The following is an 18,768-nucleotide window of genomic DNA, read 5'->3' as shown; positions in this document are numbered from 1 at the left end:
TAAAACTCTATGCTCATAGCAACTTTCATGTATACAGTATAGTACTGTTAACTATAGTCAATGTGCTATAAATTTAGATACTCAGAACTTTCTCACCTAGGTTATCACACACACAAAAGCCTTACCCACATTCATTAGAACAGTGCTAACAGTCATGACTATGGGATATTTGTGGGATATCAGAAAGGTTGCTGTATCTTTGGTCTAGTATAATGAAATAGTCCAAGACACCACCCTGAGTGCCCCAAACTGGCTTAACTGTTAGCAGGAACAGGTCACATTTCCCTGATGCCTCCATAGACTACCTCCCTATACCTATGTCCTCCTGGTTTCTCTATCTTTACTCTCCACAATATGACATCCTGGAAAAGAAAAACTCGTTTAAAAAAAAAAATTATAGGCTAGTTTGGAATTTTCATCTTATGAAATACAACTAATATGGAGGAGAGATAATTCCCTGATGCCCCTAAAACAGCAGAAATGCTTATGATCAGAGTACATAATTAAGTGTATATTACAGTAGTTAAGAAGATATGTAAAGGTACCGGGAGATATATTTTTTCTTAAGACTAAGAATATTCTTATGACCTTTTAAAATTGAAAGATTCACATGCAGTTTTAAGAAATCTTAGAGGTCCTTTGCACACTCTGCCCGGGTCGCCCCTGTGGTAATGTTTTACGAAAGAAGAGCAAGAGTTTCACACCCAGGATACTGATACTGATAAAATACCCTTGATCCTGACCCACTGATCTCTTAGCAGTATTCCATGGTGTGGGGGTACTACAGTTTAACTGTTCTCCCGTTGAAGGATATCTGGGCTGATTCCAGTTTTTGGCTATTAGAAGTAAAGCTGTTATGAAAATTTATGTACAGGTTTTTGTGTGAACCATTCCTATGACTTCCAAAGTTCATTTTAGTTATAAAGTTTTCAAAATCAGAAATAAGTCATATTTGATGATTATTTAGTAAAATAGAATATTCCCTTTCTACCACCTTGCAAAACAAAGAGTGAAGTACTAATTTTGTTAAGTATGGAAAAAAATACTTAAAAGAAATATAAATAATGCTTAATATTTAAATAACTAGATTGGTAAAATAAATATACTCACCAATGAAAGCACTATCAGATTCCAATAATGAAGTTTTCAAGAAATCATCAGAGTCCTCTCTGGGCTAAAAGAAACAACATAGATTAATGATTTTTATTAGTCCTATATGGAAAAACAACAAATTTGTACCAAGAGGCACAAGTCTCCACATTGTCTCCAAAATGAGCAAAAATGGATTCCAGGAGAGGTAGGACTGGCTGCTTGCCTCCTACACCAAATTCCAACGCCCAAAAAATATAGGAAAGACCCGTTTTATTAAGGGTCACAATACTGCTGATGAAAACAGAGTATGAAGCAATGAACCCAATTAAACATTAAAAGTCTTTAAACTGGGACTTCTGGGTGGCTCAGTCAGTTAAGCGTCTGCCTTCGGCTCAGGTCATGATTCCAGGGTCCCGGGATCGAGTCCCACATCGGGCTCCCTGCTCAGTGGGGAGCCTGCTTCTTCCCTCTGCCTGCCGCTCCTCCTACTTGTTCTCTCTCTGACAAATAAATAAAATCTTGGAAAAAAAATAAATAAAAAACAAAAGTCTTTAAACCATTGCCAAGATTCATTCATTCTTTCAATAAATCTGTAGAGTGCACTTACTATTATTTCTTCCATGCCAGGAACAAAGATGAGTAAGAGTTTCATGGGGGAGAAAAAGGGGCATGCCCTCAGACAATGACAGCCCTATGTGAAAGCAGCTGTCACAAAGGTATAGCACAGATACAGAGGGAACACAAGAGTAAGGGTAGAAATAACACTAGGATTGCGCTTATAATGAGCTCTCAAATAAGGGGTTAACAGATTTACACATAGAGAGTAATATCACCTTATACGTTGGAAGGAGCCTAAAGTCACCTACCACCACTTCCCCCACCAGATATCTAGGATGTGCTAGAACAATCCCCTGAAGAGCTATCCATTAATTTCTAAATACATTCCACTAATACATAGCATTATCCGAAAGTTCTTCCCTTTCACTGAATTCTTCCATATATTGCATTTAACTTTCCTTTTTAATTTAACCCCTATTGATTCTACTTTTGCTTTTTAGCATGAACAACATCTAATATATACCCAATGGTCTGACCCAGGTGTTCCCAGCACTGCATACTGCCCAACCTCTCTTCCTCATCAGAGTCCTTCACATAATGAAAAGTAATCCAAGTCCATGTAAACTCTATCTTCTCCATGTCAACCTGCCCCACTTTCATTTGTGTTTTTTATACAATCCAGTTTCTAGGAAGATGAAGAGCCCCAAATTTATTAGCTTTTTGGTAACAGCCATGATAAGCCGTTGGCTTATGCTGAGTTTCTACTCAGGAAAATACGGTGTTACTAATCCAGGATTTTAACCAAAATCCCAGCTGTTAAATTTCAGTATCTTTTCCCTAGGAAATGTGGCTGCCACATACAGAGAAACCTACTGACCGGCAGAGAGTGCAGGAATAGGTGTGGTATGGGGACGAGGACGAGCTCTCCGGACTAGCTTGATTTCAAGTCTGGGCTTTGCAGCTTACAGACTGCGTGATCACAGGCCCACAGTTTCCTCTTATGTCATATAGGGAAAGCAGACCTTGTTGTGTACTTGAGAGAAAGAAACACCAAGTACCTGGCACAGAGTGGTCACTCTGTAAATGGTAGCTATTAACAACATCATTATCACTTCAAATGAAGCACCATCAGCTACCGACTGGTAACCCTGGGCTACTGAAACAGCCAAGCCGAGCCTTACCTTTATAATCTGAAAATGCAATAATACTGTTACTATCATTCGTGTGTATGAAAATTATTTATTTCCAACGTCAATCTTTTCCCCTGAACTCATCTGTCTGCTACTTGCCAGTTCTAACTGTTTGTCTAACAGGCATCTCAAAACTTACCATGATTAAAACTAAGTTCCTAATCTTCCCCACCCCCAAATGTGTTTCTCCTGCTTTACCACCGCTGTCAACAGCAACTCCCAACCAAAACCCTTGAAGTCCACCTTTGACTCCTCATATCCCACAGCCAATACGTCGAAATACTATCAGGTCTCCTTTCAAAATAAATCCAGCCACTTCAGACCACTTCCACTGTTCCTGCCTGGGGCCTAATCACCTTATGTTTTACCTAGATTATAGCAGTAGCCCTGTCACTACTCTGCTGCAAAACTTTAGAAGCTTCTCAACACATTCACAGTAAAAGGCAAAACTCTGTGATGGGCTCAGAGGCTCCACAGTCCAGCCCGTCACCTCTCTACCCCATCTGCTCCCAACCCCCTGCTTGTGGCTCTCCAGCCTCCCCAGTTGGCTCCCTGTGTACACCAAGCCTACTCCTGCCCAGGGCTGCCGCCTAGAAGTTTCTTCCTCCAGCTGTGTCCCCTGATAATTCACATGGCCACCTCCCTGATGCCCTTAAATGTTACCTACTCGGTGAGGCCTTCCATGCCCATTGTATTTCACATTGTAAACCCTGTCACCCCAGGATACCCAGTATTCCCTTTCCAAGCTATCATTTCCCCCCGAGCCCCATGATTTAACATATTATATGTTTTTTTAAATTTGTTTATTGTCTCTCCCTCTTACCAGAAAGTAAGCCCTTAGAGGGCAGGGATTTTTGTCCCTTTTGCTCACTCCAGTAACCCCAGCACCTAGGATTGTACCCGGTCCAAAGTATTCAATACTTATTGGTTGCATGAAAGTGGCTCACGTCTTCCCTTTATTCAGCCTTGGCACTGATGTCACCTCCTCAGGATAAGAGTGACGCCCTTACCTTGCTTACTTTCTTACAGGCCTCACCACTACTTATATTATAAACTCCTACTTCTGCTGCTAATGATGTTGAAAGCAAACACAAGGCACTCATGGACCAGGCCCCGTGCTAATATATTATCTCACTTAATCCCCACAACAACCCGAGCTATTTTTTATTCAATAAACATTTATACAGAAATTATGTGCTAGGCCTATCCCTAAGTGCCTTGCAAATAATTCTTATAGCCACCCTCAGAGGTAAGTAATATTATCCCATTTTGCAGATAAGAAAGCTAAGGCACAGAAAGATTAAATACTTTGCCTGAAGTCACGCAGCTAAAAACAGACCAACCTGAACAGCCTCTCAAGTCCTGTAATCACAATATACTTCCTCTAACAATATGCTTTCTCTCTACACATTCCACTAATATAGCTCTACCTACCCACGACATGGCTGAGACAAGATTTAAATTCTTTCTTAATTCAACATTCAAAACTGGATTACTCACTTACCATATTCCTAAAAATCTTTTATCCCCCAAAAACTAGCTTGAAAAATTGTAACTGGTTCCTTACCATTCTGCGGTCCTGTACTTTAGCACTTGGGATGGCATCCAGGTTCACTGCCGTTAATGGAGAAAAAAACATTTAAAAATAAAAACTTTTAGAATATCTTTTGTGACTAGCTCTCTATTATAAATTCTTTTTCAAATATCACATTTTAGAATGTTAAGATATTAATAAATATAACTAACTCAGCATCCATTCTAGTTGAATAAAAAAGTAAGAATCATTGTGAGCTTAAAACTGATGTCTGCAGAAAAAGAAAATAATGTAGGACTCTTCACCAGCTTCACTCGTATTTCTACAATCTGGGCAAAAAATTGCTGAGTGGAGTTAAACACAGGCTCCTCACATGGAATTAGTTCAGCTTCAGGCACCTGGTTCCACAGAGATTCTGGAACAAGTATCCCAAAGACCCCTCTTTGATTTGACCAGTGTTCCTATGTGTTCCTCTGAGAAGTGCATTTTGTCCTTTAGAGACTGCCTTTGGGAATAAATAGGCTAACAGTGAATGACAGCCTGTATTCCTTCTTAGAATATTTTATACCACGTTTGTGATTGTTTTATAGTTAAACCACATTCTTATGAATTCAGTCATCATAGTGTTTACTGGAAACTGGCTGGTGGCTGCTGTGGAGATGGTTACCCTCGGTGCCAAAATGCATCTGCATCCACCCACCTGGGACTACTTTTGGGTTAATCAGCCTAATATGCCAAGACCATACCAGATCACATCATCAGCTGGGTCTCCTAAGGAAGAATTCCACCAAAATGCTTATAAAGGTTGAAGAATGTACTAGCTTCTCTGATGACGTGCCTACTATTTATCACAGAATTTGGGTTACTCTGCTGTCAGAGGGTGATCTATGAGACCATTGTGAAAAGTTCTGTACAAGATGGAGAAAAGACTCCCTGTATCAATCTTTATCAAAGTCTTGACCTGGGCCTGAAATGGTACACAACTTACTCCTGTGATAATGTTTCATGGTCAAAAAAGGTTCCTCAGATCCTGCAGACCTGAGAATGAGAATCTCTTCTCATTCTTATTACCGGACTGTTGTGTTTTAGGACTCCTTTTCTGTGGCCACCCTCAGTGGCCTACAGGCTGGCAAAGCTGGTGAAATATGTGAGGGTCGTGCAGGACACTGGGCCAACGGGGCCCACAGATGCTCTGCTCTGTGAGGCAGATACCCCCACTCGGCCATCAGGTGCTCCCTAACCCCCAGTCCCATACTCCCTAGATTTCTCTTCTGCCGCATTCAGCACACTTATGCTTATTTAGCTTTAACTCCTCCAACAAAGCGTAAGCTCCTTGACAGCAGTAGCGTACTTCATCCATCACCACATCCCCCGGATGCGGGGCAGTACTGGTGCTCACCACACGCACTCAGTAAGTACCTGCGACCGGCTGATCGTACAAACACACACTCATAGCCCAGTCTCACCGAACAGATTTTACACCGTACCAAACCCTGTCAGACACACATGGCAAAGAAATGCCCCATAGGGCACTGGTGTGTTTGCCCAGCACGCCTTCCCTTGGTTCCTACTTCCTGCTGATGTCACCTGGCCTACCCGAGGTACTCAATCCTCCCTGGGCCCCCCCTCATGCATAACGAACCTCAGCCACCGCCCACCAGAGCCCTCCCAGGAACCTGTCCTTTTCTAGGACTATCTGCCAAAATGGCCATGTGAGCATGGAGCTGCCAGTGGAGGGAAATCCATACCAGGAGAAAAAAAGCCAACAATAAACAACAACCCACTGATACTATTTGAGATAGGAATGATTATTTCTTACCTTCAGCACCTTCCTGCATCTTCATTCTATTCAGTTTCTTCTGCTGCTCTCTTAGCAGGGCTTGCTGCTGAATCTCTAAGGTGTGGTGATCTCTTGGAGGATCCGGGTACATAAATTTCAGATCAACTCGTGTTTCTGAATCTAATACAAAAAATATACAGCTAGGGGCGCCCGGGTGGCTCAGTCGGTTGAGCAGCTGCCTTCAGCTCAGGTCACGATCCCGGGGTCCTGGGATCAAGGCCTACATCGGGTTCCCTGCTCGGCTGGGAGTCTGTTTCTCTCTCTCCCTCTGCCACGCCCCCTGCTTGTGTTCTCACTCTCTCTCTGTTAAATAAATAAAATATTTAATATATATATATAGAGAGAGAGAGAGCGCAAGCACGTGTGTGCACGAGCTAAGTTCAATCTTGTTTCCAAAGGAGACTATAAAACTTTACTATAACATATGAGTAACTTAATTTCAAAATCAAGGAACAATTAAAATAATAAAATATCACCAAAGTCAAAAGATATTAAAATTATAAAACTCAAGAACACAAAATTAATATTCCTTAAGTAAATGCCCTTACACAAACTTATCAACATTAAAAGGAACCCCCCCTCAGGACAAGCAGTAGTATTATGCATTCTCTATCCGTACCTCCCCACTCCCCAAAATGCCCCCCAGAGCACACAGCTGGGCAACTATGTACAGATATAGCCAAGCAGTTAGTCACAGGGCTACAACTCAAGCAGCCATCAGACACTGTGATCACAGCCAATCCCTAAAATATATTGAAAAAATGAAAACATAATGTTATTGGCCAATTAATATTTTAACCCTTGCAAATATACAAAAAGCAAGATAAATGCAGACTGGGTGGAACTTTAGGAGAGATGTCATTAGTGGAGGAAATGACAATCTAAGAATTCATCTATGCCACAAGTTCAAGAGTATCAAGTGATCAGAATGAAAATGCTAAAATTTAATTTTTAAATCTTGAGAACAAAAATATAGATCACACATTTAAAAAGCCTTGAAACTATTATTCCCTTTGATCTACTAATTATACTGTTGGAATATAATTTAAAGAAATGATCCTCGATATGTAAAAAGCTTTATGATCAGAAATTATCACAACTACCAAAATAAAGTCATAGTACAATATAATAAAAAACATGGGAACCGTGTTGAGTAAGAATTAGAAAATGGTTGAGAGCAAAGTTAACAGAAGACACTCTGGACACATGAACTTGGATTGGATGGACCCTGACTTGGTAACTTCCAGACTCAGTTTCCCCTCTGTAAAAATGAAAACTATCAAAAACTGAGTCATATCATGAACTAGGACTCACTGTGGAAATCATACAGGGAAACGAATGGCTCGATTTTATGGTGAAAACCTTTTTTGTTCTCACAATCTCTTCATACTCTTTGAGGACCCCAAGGAGCTTTTATCTATGTCTCTTTCTCTCACAGACAAGCCTTATTAGAAATTAAAACTAAGAAATTTTAAAACATGAGAATACACAATGAAGTTATCACATGTTGTGTAACCTCCAGAAAACCTGTACACACATGTGAGAATAAATGTGAAAAAGACAAATAATTTCTTAGTTTATAACGAAAACAGTTCTGACTGCACAGGTTCCCTGACCAAACTTTGAGACCCACTGGTTTAATGCAACGCCTGGCATATAGTAAATTATCCATATGATAGCATTAAAAAACAACAGTAAATGTAATTGATGACACTTGTAAATCTAAATGAAAAACAAAAGAGAAAATTAAATATGGTCATATCTTGTTTTTGTTTTACTTTTTTGTTTTAAATAGGCTCAGAAAGAAGACTAGAAATATGAATCATGTTTATATTTAGGTGGTTTGATTAAGGTGATTTTCCCCTCATCTGTGTTTTCAAAACTTTCAGTAATAGATATTACTTATAACCGTAAAAAGAAAAGAAGTTTAATTCTGGTTTATCTGGTATAGGTCATATGATCACACATCCAACAATTTGCCACCTCGACTCCAACACCTGCTCTATTAAATGGTCCAAAAGGAAAATCACATATAAACCACATTTTGTTTTTTCTACACATTTTCAGTCTCCCAAGCCCCTATGTCTCCTGGTAATCCTATTTCCCTACTAAGCTTTCCTCCTTCTAAGCACTATATCAAATCTCAACTCTCGTCCTTCGGCTCTGTCTGAGTCACTCAGGGACCCTACTCCCATCATTCCCTCTCTCTCCTGTACCCTACACACACACGTCTTACCCCGTCACAGCCCTCCACATTAGCACCCCACACATTCCCCCAGCTCTGGACCCTCCGCGCCTCCCCTTCCCAGCCAAGCTTCCACCAGGGGTTGTCTTATGCTTACTGTCTCCGACACTCTGCCTCCTACTCAATCTTCATTCCAACGTTAATTGGCTTCTGATGCCCTAATTCCACCAGAAAAGATGTGAGGTCACCAGTGACCTCTGATCCAACGGACACTTAGCAATATTCCTCTTACACGATCCCTTCTTCTTGACACACTCTCTTCCCTCAGCTTTCAGGACACCACATTCTCCAGTCACTCTGGCTGTTCCTTCTCAGTCTCTTGCCTAAGCTCAGTTTGCCCTGTCCCCCATCCATTAATGACAAGTGCCACTCTTCTCATTAGTCACCTGATGCAATCCACTCGGGAGAGGCTTTAACAGCTGTATGCTCTCCAAAAGAAAAGAGTCAGACAAACTAGAAGTTTCATCTACCGGATTGGTAAAGTGAAGAACTAAAGTATATAGAAGTTTTCTTCATCACTATTTAAAATAGGTGTCCTAAATGAAACTTTACTTTAGAAAAAGGATACAAATAAATACTTGAACATAGGTAGAACACAGGCTGTATCTAAAAGAGCAGCATTCTACTCACCTCTATCTTTCAGCTCATTGAAGTCATGAATATTCTGAAAAGTAGCAGCATCTAAGCCCTTAGGTGACTGTCTCCTCACAGGAGCTTGCAGCCGATGCCGAGCCATGTCAAATATATCCATGGGATTCCTGTCTCTTTTCCTATAGATGGATGACAAATTTTGGTGAATGTGTTTCAATGAGAAGAGAATTAGGAATTCACATTTAACTCCCTGTACAAGAAATTTGGCATCTGACATCACAGTATATTACAAAACTTTAATATCTGTTATTTCAATCTCTTGTATTAAAAAATATAGTAAAGGTCAGTGTAATCTTTCAAGATATTCTGAGGCAAAGTACTTTATCAGAAGAGTAAAATAAATAGCTTTACCTTAGAATGTTCATATAATAGAAAGACCATAGTCTTTGAGGTCAGCAAAACTAAGATTCAAAGACCAGCTCTGCTATTTACTGGCAGTTTGACCTGGATTTCATCATCTGTACGAAGCAGATGACGTCTAGTCCTTCTAATTAAGTGAAGTTGTACGCTGTAAAGTACCCAGCATTGTACTTGACATATGTTAGGTAATCAATAAATGTTATCTTTCCCTCAGCCTAAAATAAAAATTATACAGAGAAATATGGTATTAATACACCGCCCAATATAATGGGTACTAACCACAGTCTCCCCTAATTTTACAACACGCTTTCAGGGAACTCAGTACCTACTTAGTTAATTTAATACTCTATTCCTGTGGTACCTAGGAAGTTAACATAATAGGCAGGGGGCTTAGTAATAAGGAAGTTTCCTGCTAGGGCTTTGGGGGACTGACTAAGAAGAGGAAAGGGATGGGGGACAGTGTCTCTCGCCCCGAAAAGAAAGACCTACCTGTGATTCCCACAGCACTAGACAGGCCCCCTCTATTTCTGAAAACGAGGCTTTAAGCTACAGCTGTCAGACTTGGCCCAACTCCTGCCTTCATTTCTTTGTTCACTAAATCTTCCCTAAGCATCTAGATGGGAACAGCTTGGATCCCAAAAGGCAATACCACTGCTCTCCTGGAGCTTCCTTTCGGGGTGAGGATAAGGAGTCACACGGGCCACAAAAGTCCCCCGTCAAGGCTGACACAGACCTCTAAATAGTGAGCCACCTTGGGTGATAAGAAATGCAACACAGATTCATTACAATGCAAAACAAATACTAAAAAGGCTTCTAGGAGGCCATTAAACTGGACTCCTGCCTAGTTTCCATTTCTGCTAAAAGTTAAATAGGCTGCCAAGTTAGGAATTAGGTTATTAGATCTTCATTGGATATGAGCTGGCTAGTGTTTGTTTTGTGCCTAACACAAAGTAAGAGCTTAGTAATGTGAGTTTAATGAAGAAGAGATTCTTTTTGTGAAACAATTTAAAAAACTGGAATAAAGAATCAACTCTGAGATGTCTCTGATTGATAGATATTAAAAATTATACCAAAGTAAATGTATTTAACCAGTGCTTGCTAAATGATGGCAATCTAACATGCATTCTCTAGTAAGTTAAGTTAGCATGTAGAATTTACAAGGTACTTTCAAATATATACAAGTATTTATGCTTCACTAAAATCTCACGGAGTAGAAATTATTGTTATCACTTGCAAATGAGAAAACTGAAAAGCTGCCTGGTTTCTCTTTCTTATATTGGTTTGCCAAAAGAGAGTACCGTGTTCAATTTATGAACGAAACAAAGTAAATAAATGGCAATAACCCGCTACACCGAATTAAACATGCATATTTGAATATGCAAAGCTGCAATAGTTAAGACATTTATAATTTATAACATCATAAAAGTAAATAAAGAAAAACTATACTGACCTCTCAATTACTTAGAAATAGTTGATAAATAAAAGAGAATTAGTCCTTGAAAATTACCACCTTGGGCTAACATTTCATTATCTAGCCATTCTGTATTCTTAAAATTTTCTGTGTTTACTTAGCCAGAACATGCTTGGAGGTTATGCTGCTACATTAAAATCCTATCACATACTGGATTAGAGTCCTAAACATCAGTACAAATTTAAGATGAATACAAAATGATAGACCAGGAACAATGACAGATATGTTTATGACTTAGTACACATACATATATTAAATTATCTAGCTCTGTCCACTAACAGGGCCCAGAAGCAAAGACACCCAGCAAGCACATCCGGCATCCAGAGCTTGGTTTCGAAATACCATTCTCCAAGAGGAACCATGGCTTCCTGGAGAAATGGCTGACTTCAGAAGGGCTGGGGTAGAGGAAATACAAGAGGATCCTGGAGTGTCTCTTGGAATACCAAAAATAGACAATGGATTATACCCCAAAGTACAAAATAAATACACATGAAACAAAAGTGATATAAATAAATAAACAAAATTGAATAAATAAATGGAAGAGAAGGGACAAATTTTTTTTTTAAGATTTATCTATTTATTTTAGAGAGAGAAAGAGAGAATGCGAGAGCATGAGCAGGGGGAGGGGCAGAAGGAGAGGGAGAGAAGCAGACTCCCCACTGAGTTTGGAGCCCAACATGGGGCTCAATCGCATGACCCCAAGACCATGACTGAGCCGAAATTGAGTCTGACACTCAACCAACTGAACTACTCAAGCACCCCAAGAAGGGACAAATCTTTCTTACAAAAGAATTCTAAATATATATATATTTATATATAGAAATATATATAAGTATTCTATATATATTTTATATATATTCTATATATATTTATTCTATACATATATTTATATATAGAATTCAAAAGAATTCAAAAGAATATATATATATATATCCCCCTCTACAGGCTATGGAGCTTAATCCTACCTCCTACCCATTCTTGTGAGTGTGCCAAATTTACTGATTCATGTCCTAAGAATAGTAACTGCAGTAGAGAAACCTGGCAAATTCCACTTTAACCAAATGATGAAGGTTCCCATCCCCAGGAATGTCATGTAGATGTAACATACCCCTATTATATGACGTGATGAGAAGGCCATCCACCCTGTGCTGTTCTTTCCAAAAACCCTTAACACCAGTCTAATGATGAGTAAACTTCAGACAAACCCAGACTGGGAGATATTCTACAGGATTCTACCTGGCCAATACCCCTCTAGACTGTCACAGTCATGAAAACAAAGGAAAGACTAAGAAACTGGCCCAGACCAGAGGAGACATGACAACTAAAAGCAGTGTGGTACCCTATATTGATTAGATTCTGGAACAGAAAGAGAACATTAACGGAAAAACTAGAAAATTCCAGAAAGTCTGGAACTTAGTAGTAATGTTTCAATATCAGCTTTTTAGTGATAGTCATACTCTAGTAACACAAGATGTTAACGACTGGGAAAACTGAGTGAGGGGCATATGGAAACTCCGTACTATGACTGCACCTTTTCTTTAAAATGATGCCAAAATAAATCATTTATTTAAAAAAAAAAAAACTCCCTTAAAAAAAAAGTGTGGTAGTTATCCACTTTATTGATTTTAAAAATCTACCAAAAGACTGCAATCTGCAGTTTGAAGAACACTACTTTAAAAAGTTTATGAGTCCTTTTGGCAAAAATGATCAGACATGTTTCATAGTCTGTAAGTTATCTTGCTAGAAAATAAGTATTTGAGAAAATAGATTGTTGGTGGAAAATGTAAAAAAAAAAAAAATAGCTTTAAAATGTAATCGTCTGCGATTATTCCAACTCTGAAGTGTTCCATTCCCATACCATTTTCCCCTCAAGGACTAAAATTCTGTGCCTGATGTTGTAGAAGACTAAAAAAGGGAAAGTGAAAAGAATGTCTTCATAATTTTCTAGTCTTGTTTCGACAATCTCTTTCCCAGCATGGACTTCCCTACCACTTAGATTAGGTTACAAAGCACCTTCTGCACCCATCTGCCTGTGTACACGTGGACTGAGATCAGTCAATTATTCTCATCCACCGGTTTCCGTGGTGAGAAAAACAGTCCATTCTAAGATAGAGATGGAAGAATGGTATGCCCCCCAACTCATTTTTTACTAAGTCTAATCCTATTAATCATTTCAAGATTAGGGCTAGTATTTCTGGGTTTTCTTCAAGAAAGTGCTACTTCAGGGAGCCTAGGTGGCTGGGTCGGTTAAGCATCTGCCTTCGGCTCAGGTCACGATCCCAGGGTCCTGGGATCCAGCCCCGAGTCAGGCTCCCTGCTCAGCAGGGAGTCTGCTTCTCTCTCTCTCTCCCCCTGCCCCTCCACCCCACTTGTGCTCTCTCTAATAAAGTATTAAAAAAAAAGAAAGTGAGTGCTACTTCGTTCTTCCTTCCCCATCTCAACATCTGTCACCACTGCCACCACCACCACCGTCATCTCCATAAATATATTATTCGCAGTAAGGAAGGACAGTTAAAACACTCAATTTAAATGTTTTATATTAGGTTATTCATTAAATATCCATATTAAATATCAGCTAGTAGCTATCAAATCATTCTGAACACCTGTGAACTCAACCGGAGATCTAAGGAAAGAATAGCTGCAACCCTACAAATAGAAAAGCGACCACTTTCTGCAAGGTAGGAGGTGCGGAGAACTGAATCCAAAGCTCTATATATATGCGAAGATAAATCGCAGGGAGGAGGGAGACTACCTAAGCCAACACCAGAAACATAACAGCAGCCAAGCACAAAAGCTGAACTTTTAGAAGGCGGCTCCAGTGAGACAGCCCTGCCTGAAGGGCTCGCTCAGGTGGTGAAACGTGGCAGAAACCTAGGTGGGAGACCGCCAGTTTGGCGACTGCACTTCGAGCAGGGGCCCAGCAAGCGGCAGCACTGACCCCACTTTCTCCCCTGTAAGCAAGTGTGCGCCAGACGAGCTGCTGGGTTTGGAGATTCCAATTGCGGTCCCGCGCCTGAGACAGAAACACTCAGTCCAGGCTGAGTGAGCACAAGAGTGCAGACGGAGACCAGGGAGACAGATGTGACTGACTGCTTCTCCGTGAGGGCACACTGAGGAGTGGGCCTCGCGAGCTCTGGCTCCGGGACAGGAGACTGGGAGGCCGCCATTTCCATTCTCATCCTCTAAAGCTGCGCAGAAAGCCCTCAGGGAACAAAACCACACAGAGCAAAACCGAGCAGCTCCCTTAGCTGGACCCTTGGCAAGGGCGATGCACTTCCGCCGGGGGCAAAGGCACTTGGAAACAGGCCCCTCCCCCAGAAGATCACCAAGAACAACCAGCCAAGACCAAGTTTACAGATCACAGAGAACAATAAATCTCTGGCGCTGGGGGAAAACAGTATACAGGACTTTTGGGGTTTTTGCCATGATTCTTTAGTCTTTCAATTTTGATGTTTTTGCTCTTTCACTGTTCAACCACTTTCCTATTTTTTTATCAACTCTTTTTAAAAATCTTTTATAATTTTCATGGTTACACTTACATTCTATCCTTTCATTGTATTTAATTTTATTTTTGTATATATACAAAAGTTTTTCTTTCTTTACAATTATGGGATTCAGTTTCTTCTAACAGACCAAAATACACTCAGGATATAGCGTATTGCTCTGTTCTGTTCACCTGTCTGTTTATACTTTTTTTTGTCTTTTAATTTTCATTTTTACAGTTAAATTCTATACTTGATTGTATCTAATTTTATTTTTGCACGTATAAAGTTTTTCTTTCTTTACAATTTTGGAATCTATTTTCTAACAAACAGACGAAAATACACACAGGATCCAGTATATTGCTCTGTTCTGGTCACCTGTCTGATTATATTCTCTCACTCTCTTTCTCTCTCTCTCTTTTTTTTTATGAGCTGGTATTGTTCCCTTTTTTTTAAATAATAACATTTTTTTATATTATGTTAGTCACCATCCAGTACATTCCTAGTTTTTGATGTAAAGTTCCATGATTCATTACTTGCGTATAACACCCAGTGCACCATGCAATACGTGCCCTCCTTAATACCCATCACCGACCTATCCCATTCCCCCACCCCCCTCACTTCTGAAGCCCTGTTTGTTTCCCAGAGTCCATAGTCTCTCATGCTTCATTCCCCCTTCTGTTTACCCACCCTTACTACTTCCCTTTCTTCTCCTACTGATCTTCCTACTTCTTATGTTCCATAAATGAGTGAAACCATATGATAATTGTCTTTCTCTGCTTGACTTACTTCGCTTAGCATTATCTCCTCCAGTGCCATCCATGTTGCAGCAAATGTTGAGAAATCGTTCTTTTTAATAGTTGAGTAATATTCCATTGTATATATGGACCACATCTTCTTAATCCAGTCATCTGTTGAAGGACATCTCGGCTCCTTCCACAATTTAGCTATTGTGGTCAGTGCTGCTATGAACATTGGGGTGCATATGGCCCTTCTCTTCACTATATCTGTATCTTTGGGGTAAATACCCAGTAGTGCAATTGCTGGATCATAGGGTAGCTCAATTTTTAACTTTTTAAGGGACCTCCACACTGTTTTCCAGAGTGGCTGTACCAACTTGCATTCCCACCAACAATGTAGGAAGGATCCCCTTTCTCCACATACTCTCCAACAATTGTTGTTTCCTGCCTTGTCAATTTTTGCCATTCTAACTGGCGTAGGGTGGTATCTGAGTGTGGTTTTGATTCGAATTTCCCTGATGGCTAATGATTTTGAACATTTTTTCATGTGTCTGTTAGCCATTTCTATGTCTTCAATAGGGAAAGTGTCTGTTCATATATTCTGCCCATTTTATGACTTGTTTGTTTCTTGTGTATTGAGTTTGAGAAGTTCTTTGTAGATCTTGGATACCAGTCTTTTACCTGTAGTGTCATTTGCAAATATATTCTCCCATTCCGTGGACTGCGTCTTAGTTTTTTTGACTGTTTCCTTGGCTGTGCAAAAGCTTTTTATCTTGATGAAGCCTCACAAGTTCATTTTTTCTTTTGTTTCTCTTGCCTTTGAAGATGTGTCATGAAAAAAGTTGCTGTGGCTGATGTCGTAGAGGTTGCTGCCTATGTTCTCCTCTAGGATTTTGATGGATTCCTGTCTCACATCAAGGACTTTCATCCATTTGGAGTTTATCTTTGTGTATGGTGTGAGAGAGTGGTCAAGTTTCATTCTTTTGCATGTAGCTGTCCAATTTTCCCAGCACCATTTATTGAAGAGACTGTCTTTTTTCCACTGGATGTTTTTTCCTGCTTTGTCAAAGATGAGTTGCCCAAAGAGCCGAGGGTCCATTTCTGGGTTCTCTATTCTGTTCCATTGGTCTATGTGTCTGTTTTTGTGCCAGTACCATGCTGTCTTTGTGGTCGCAGCTTTATAGCTTGAAATCTGGCAACGGGATGCCCCCAGCTTTGTTTTTCCTTTTCAACACTTCCTTGGCGATTCGGGGCCTTTTCTGGTTCTACACATATTTAAGGGCTGTTTGTTCCCATTCTTTGAAAAATGTCATTGGTATTTTGATCGGGATAGCATTGAAAGTGTAGATTGCTCTGGGTAGCATGGACATTTTAACTATGTTAATTCCTCCGATCCATGAGCATGGAATACTTTTCCATCTTTTTGTGTCTTCCTCAATGTCTTTCAAGAGTGATTTGTAGTTTCTAGAATATAGATCCTTTATGTCTCTGGTTAAGTTAATTCCAAGATAACGTATGATTTTTGGTGCTACTGTAAATGGGATGGATTCCCTAATTTCTCTTTCTTCAGTATCATTCGTGTATAGAAAGGCAACTGATTTCTGAGCATTGATTTTGTATCCCGCCACATTATTGAATTGCTCTATAACTTCTAGTAGTTTGGGGGTGAAGACTTTTGGGTTTGCCATATACAGTATCACGTCATCTGCAAAGAGAGACAGTTTGACTTCTTCTTTACCGATTTGGATACCTTTTATCCCTTTTTGTTGTCTGATTGCTGTTGCAAGGACTTCTAGTACTATGTTGAATAATAGTGGCAAGAGTGGGCATCCTTGTCGTGTTCCTGATCTTAAGGGAAAGGCTTCCAGCTTTTCCCCATTGAGAATGATATTTGCTGTAAGCTTTTCTTAGATGATTTTTATGAGATTGAGGAATGTACCGTCTATCCCTACACTCTGAAGTGTTTTAATCGGGAAAGGATGTTGTATTTTGTCAGATGCTTTTTCTGCATCTATTGAGAGGATCATATGGTTCTTGACTCTTTTCTTGTTGATATAATCTATCACACTGATCGATTTGCAAATGTTGAACCACCCTCGCATCCCAGGGATGAATCCCACTTGGTCATCATGGATAATCCTTTTAATGTGCTGTTGGATCCTATTAGCTAGGATCTTGTTGAGAATTTTGGCGTCCATATTCATCAGGGATATCGGTCTGTAATTCTCCTTTATGATGGGGTCTTTGCCTGGTTTGGGGATCAAGGTAATATTGGCCTCATAGAATGAGTTTAGTAGTTTTCCTTGTTTCTATTTTTTGAAACAGCTTCAGGATAATAGGTATTATTTCTTTGAATGTTTGGAAGAATTCCCTGGGGAATCCATGAGGCCCTGGAGTCTTGTTTTTTGGGAGGTTTTTGATAACTGCTTCAATCTCTTCATAATTAATCGGTCTGTTTAAAAAATCAATTTCTTCCTGTTTCAGTCTTGGTAGTTTATAGGTTTCCAGGAAGGCATCCATTTCTTCCAGATTATTTAATTTATTGGCATAAAGCTGTTGATAGAAGTTTCTAATGATCCTTCCTATTTCATTGGTGTTGGTTGTGACCTCTCCCTTTTCAGTCATAATTTTGTTAATTTGGGTCCTTTCTCTATTCTTCTGGATAAGTCTTACCAGTGGTTTGTCAATTTTATTTATTCGTTCAAAGAACCAGCTTCTAGTTCTGTTGATCTACTCTACTGTGCTCCTGGTTTCTAATTCATTGATCTCTGCTCTCATCTTGATCAATTGCTTTCTCGTGCATGGATTAGGCCTATTCATCTGTTCCTATTCCAGCTTCCTGAGGTGAGAATATAAAAACTGCATTTTAGATCTTTCTATTCTTTTGAGTGAGGCTTGGATGGCTATGTATTTTCCCCTTAGGACTGCCTTTGCAGTGTCCCATAGGTTTTGGACCGTTGTGTTTTCATTCTCATTGGTCTCCATAAATTGTTTAAATTGATTTTTGATTTCCTGGTTTATCGAATCATTCCTGAGCAGGATGGTTCTTAGTCTCCAAGTGTTTGAGTTTCTTCCAAATTTTTCCTTGTGATTGAGTTCCAATTTCAAAGAATTGCGGTCTGAGAATATGCAGGGAATAATCTCAGTCTTTTGGTATCGGTTGAGACCTGTTTTGTGACCCAGCATATGATCTATTCTGGAGAACGTTCCATGTGCATTCGAAAAGAATGAGTATTCATTTGTTCTGGGGTGTAGTGTTCTATATATATCTATATATATATATCTATATATCTATATATCTATGAGGTCCATCTGGTCTAGTATGGCATTCAAAGCTCTTGTTTCTTTGATGATATTCTGCTTAGGGGATCTGTCTATTGCTGATAGCAGAGTGTTGAGGTCCCCCACTATTAACGTATTTTTATCTATATGTCTTTTTATTCTGTTTAAGACCTGGTTTGTGTATCTTGCTGCTCCCCTGTTGGGGGCATAGATATTTATCATTGTCATATCCACTTGTTGGATACATTCTTTAAGAATAATATAGTGCCCTTCTGTTTCTCTAACTATAGTCTTTAGTTTAAAATCTAATCTGTCTGATATGA

At 39.7% G+C, this 18,768-nt stretch overlaps 1 protein-coding gene across 9 annotated transcripts in view; it reads right to left on the bottom strand.

Annotated features, from left to right (window-relative positions):
* Window positions 1–902: 902 nt before the first annotated feature.
* Window positions 903–18,768, bottom strand: part of CSPP1 (centrosome and spindle pole associated protein 1) — a 146,217-nt gene continuing 128,351 nt past the window's right edge. For 4 of the 9 annotated variants that reach the window (XM_040625617.1, XM_040625620.1, XM_040625619.1 and 1 more), the window contains 4 exons: window positions 9,090–9,229; window positions 6,194–6,334; window positions 4,408–4,454; window positions 907–1,174 (listed from right to left, as the gene is read on the bottom strand). In XM_040625617.1, coding sequence (XP_040481551.1) covers window positions 1,076–1,174; window positions 4,408–4,454; window positions 6,194–6,334; window positions 9,090–9,229 — 427 coding nt within the window. In that variant the 3' untranslated portion in view covers window positions 907–1,075. Of the gene's footprint in view, window positions 1,175–4,407; window positions 4,455–6,193; window positions 6,335–9,089; window positions 9,230–18,768 lie in introns of all 9 variants that reach the window. The other 5 variants (XM_040625618.1, XM_040625624.1, XM_040625625.1 and 2 more) reach the window with 2 other exon arrangements.

The sequence above is a fragment of the Ursus maritimus genome, unplaced genomic scaffold, assembly GCF_017311325.1.
Source record: "Ursus maritimus isolate PB19 unplaced genomic scaffold, ASM1731132v1 scaffold_9, whole genome shotgun sequence".
Classification (NCBI taxonomy): domain Eukaryota; kingdom Metazoa; phylum Chordata; class Mammalia; order Carnivora; family Ursidae; genus Ursus; species Ursus maritimus.
The sequence above is the reverse complement of the archived record's forward strand: the minus strand, read 5'-3'. Positions and strand labels throughout refer to the sequence as shown.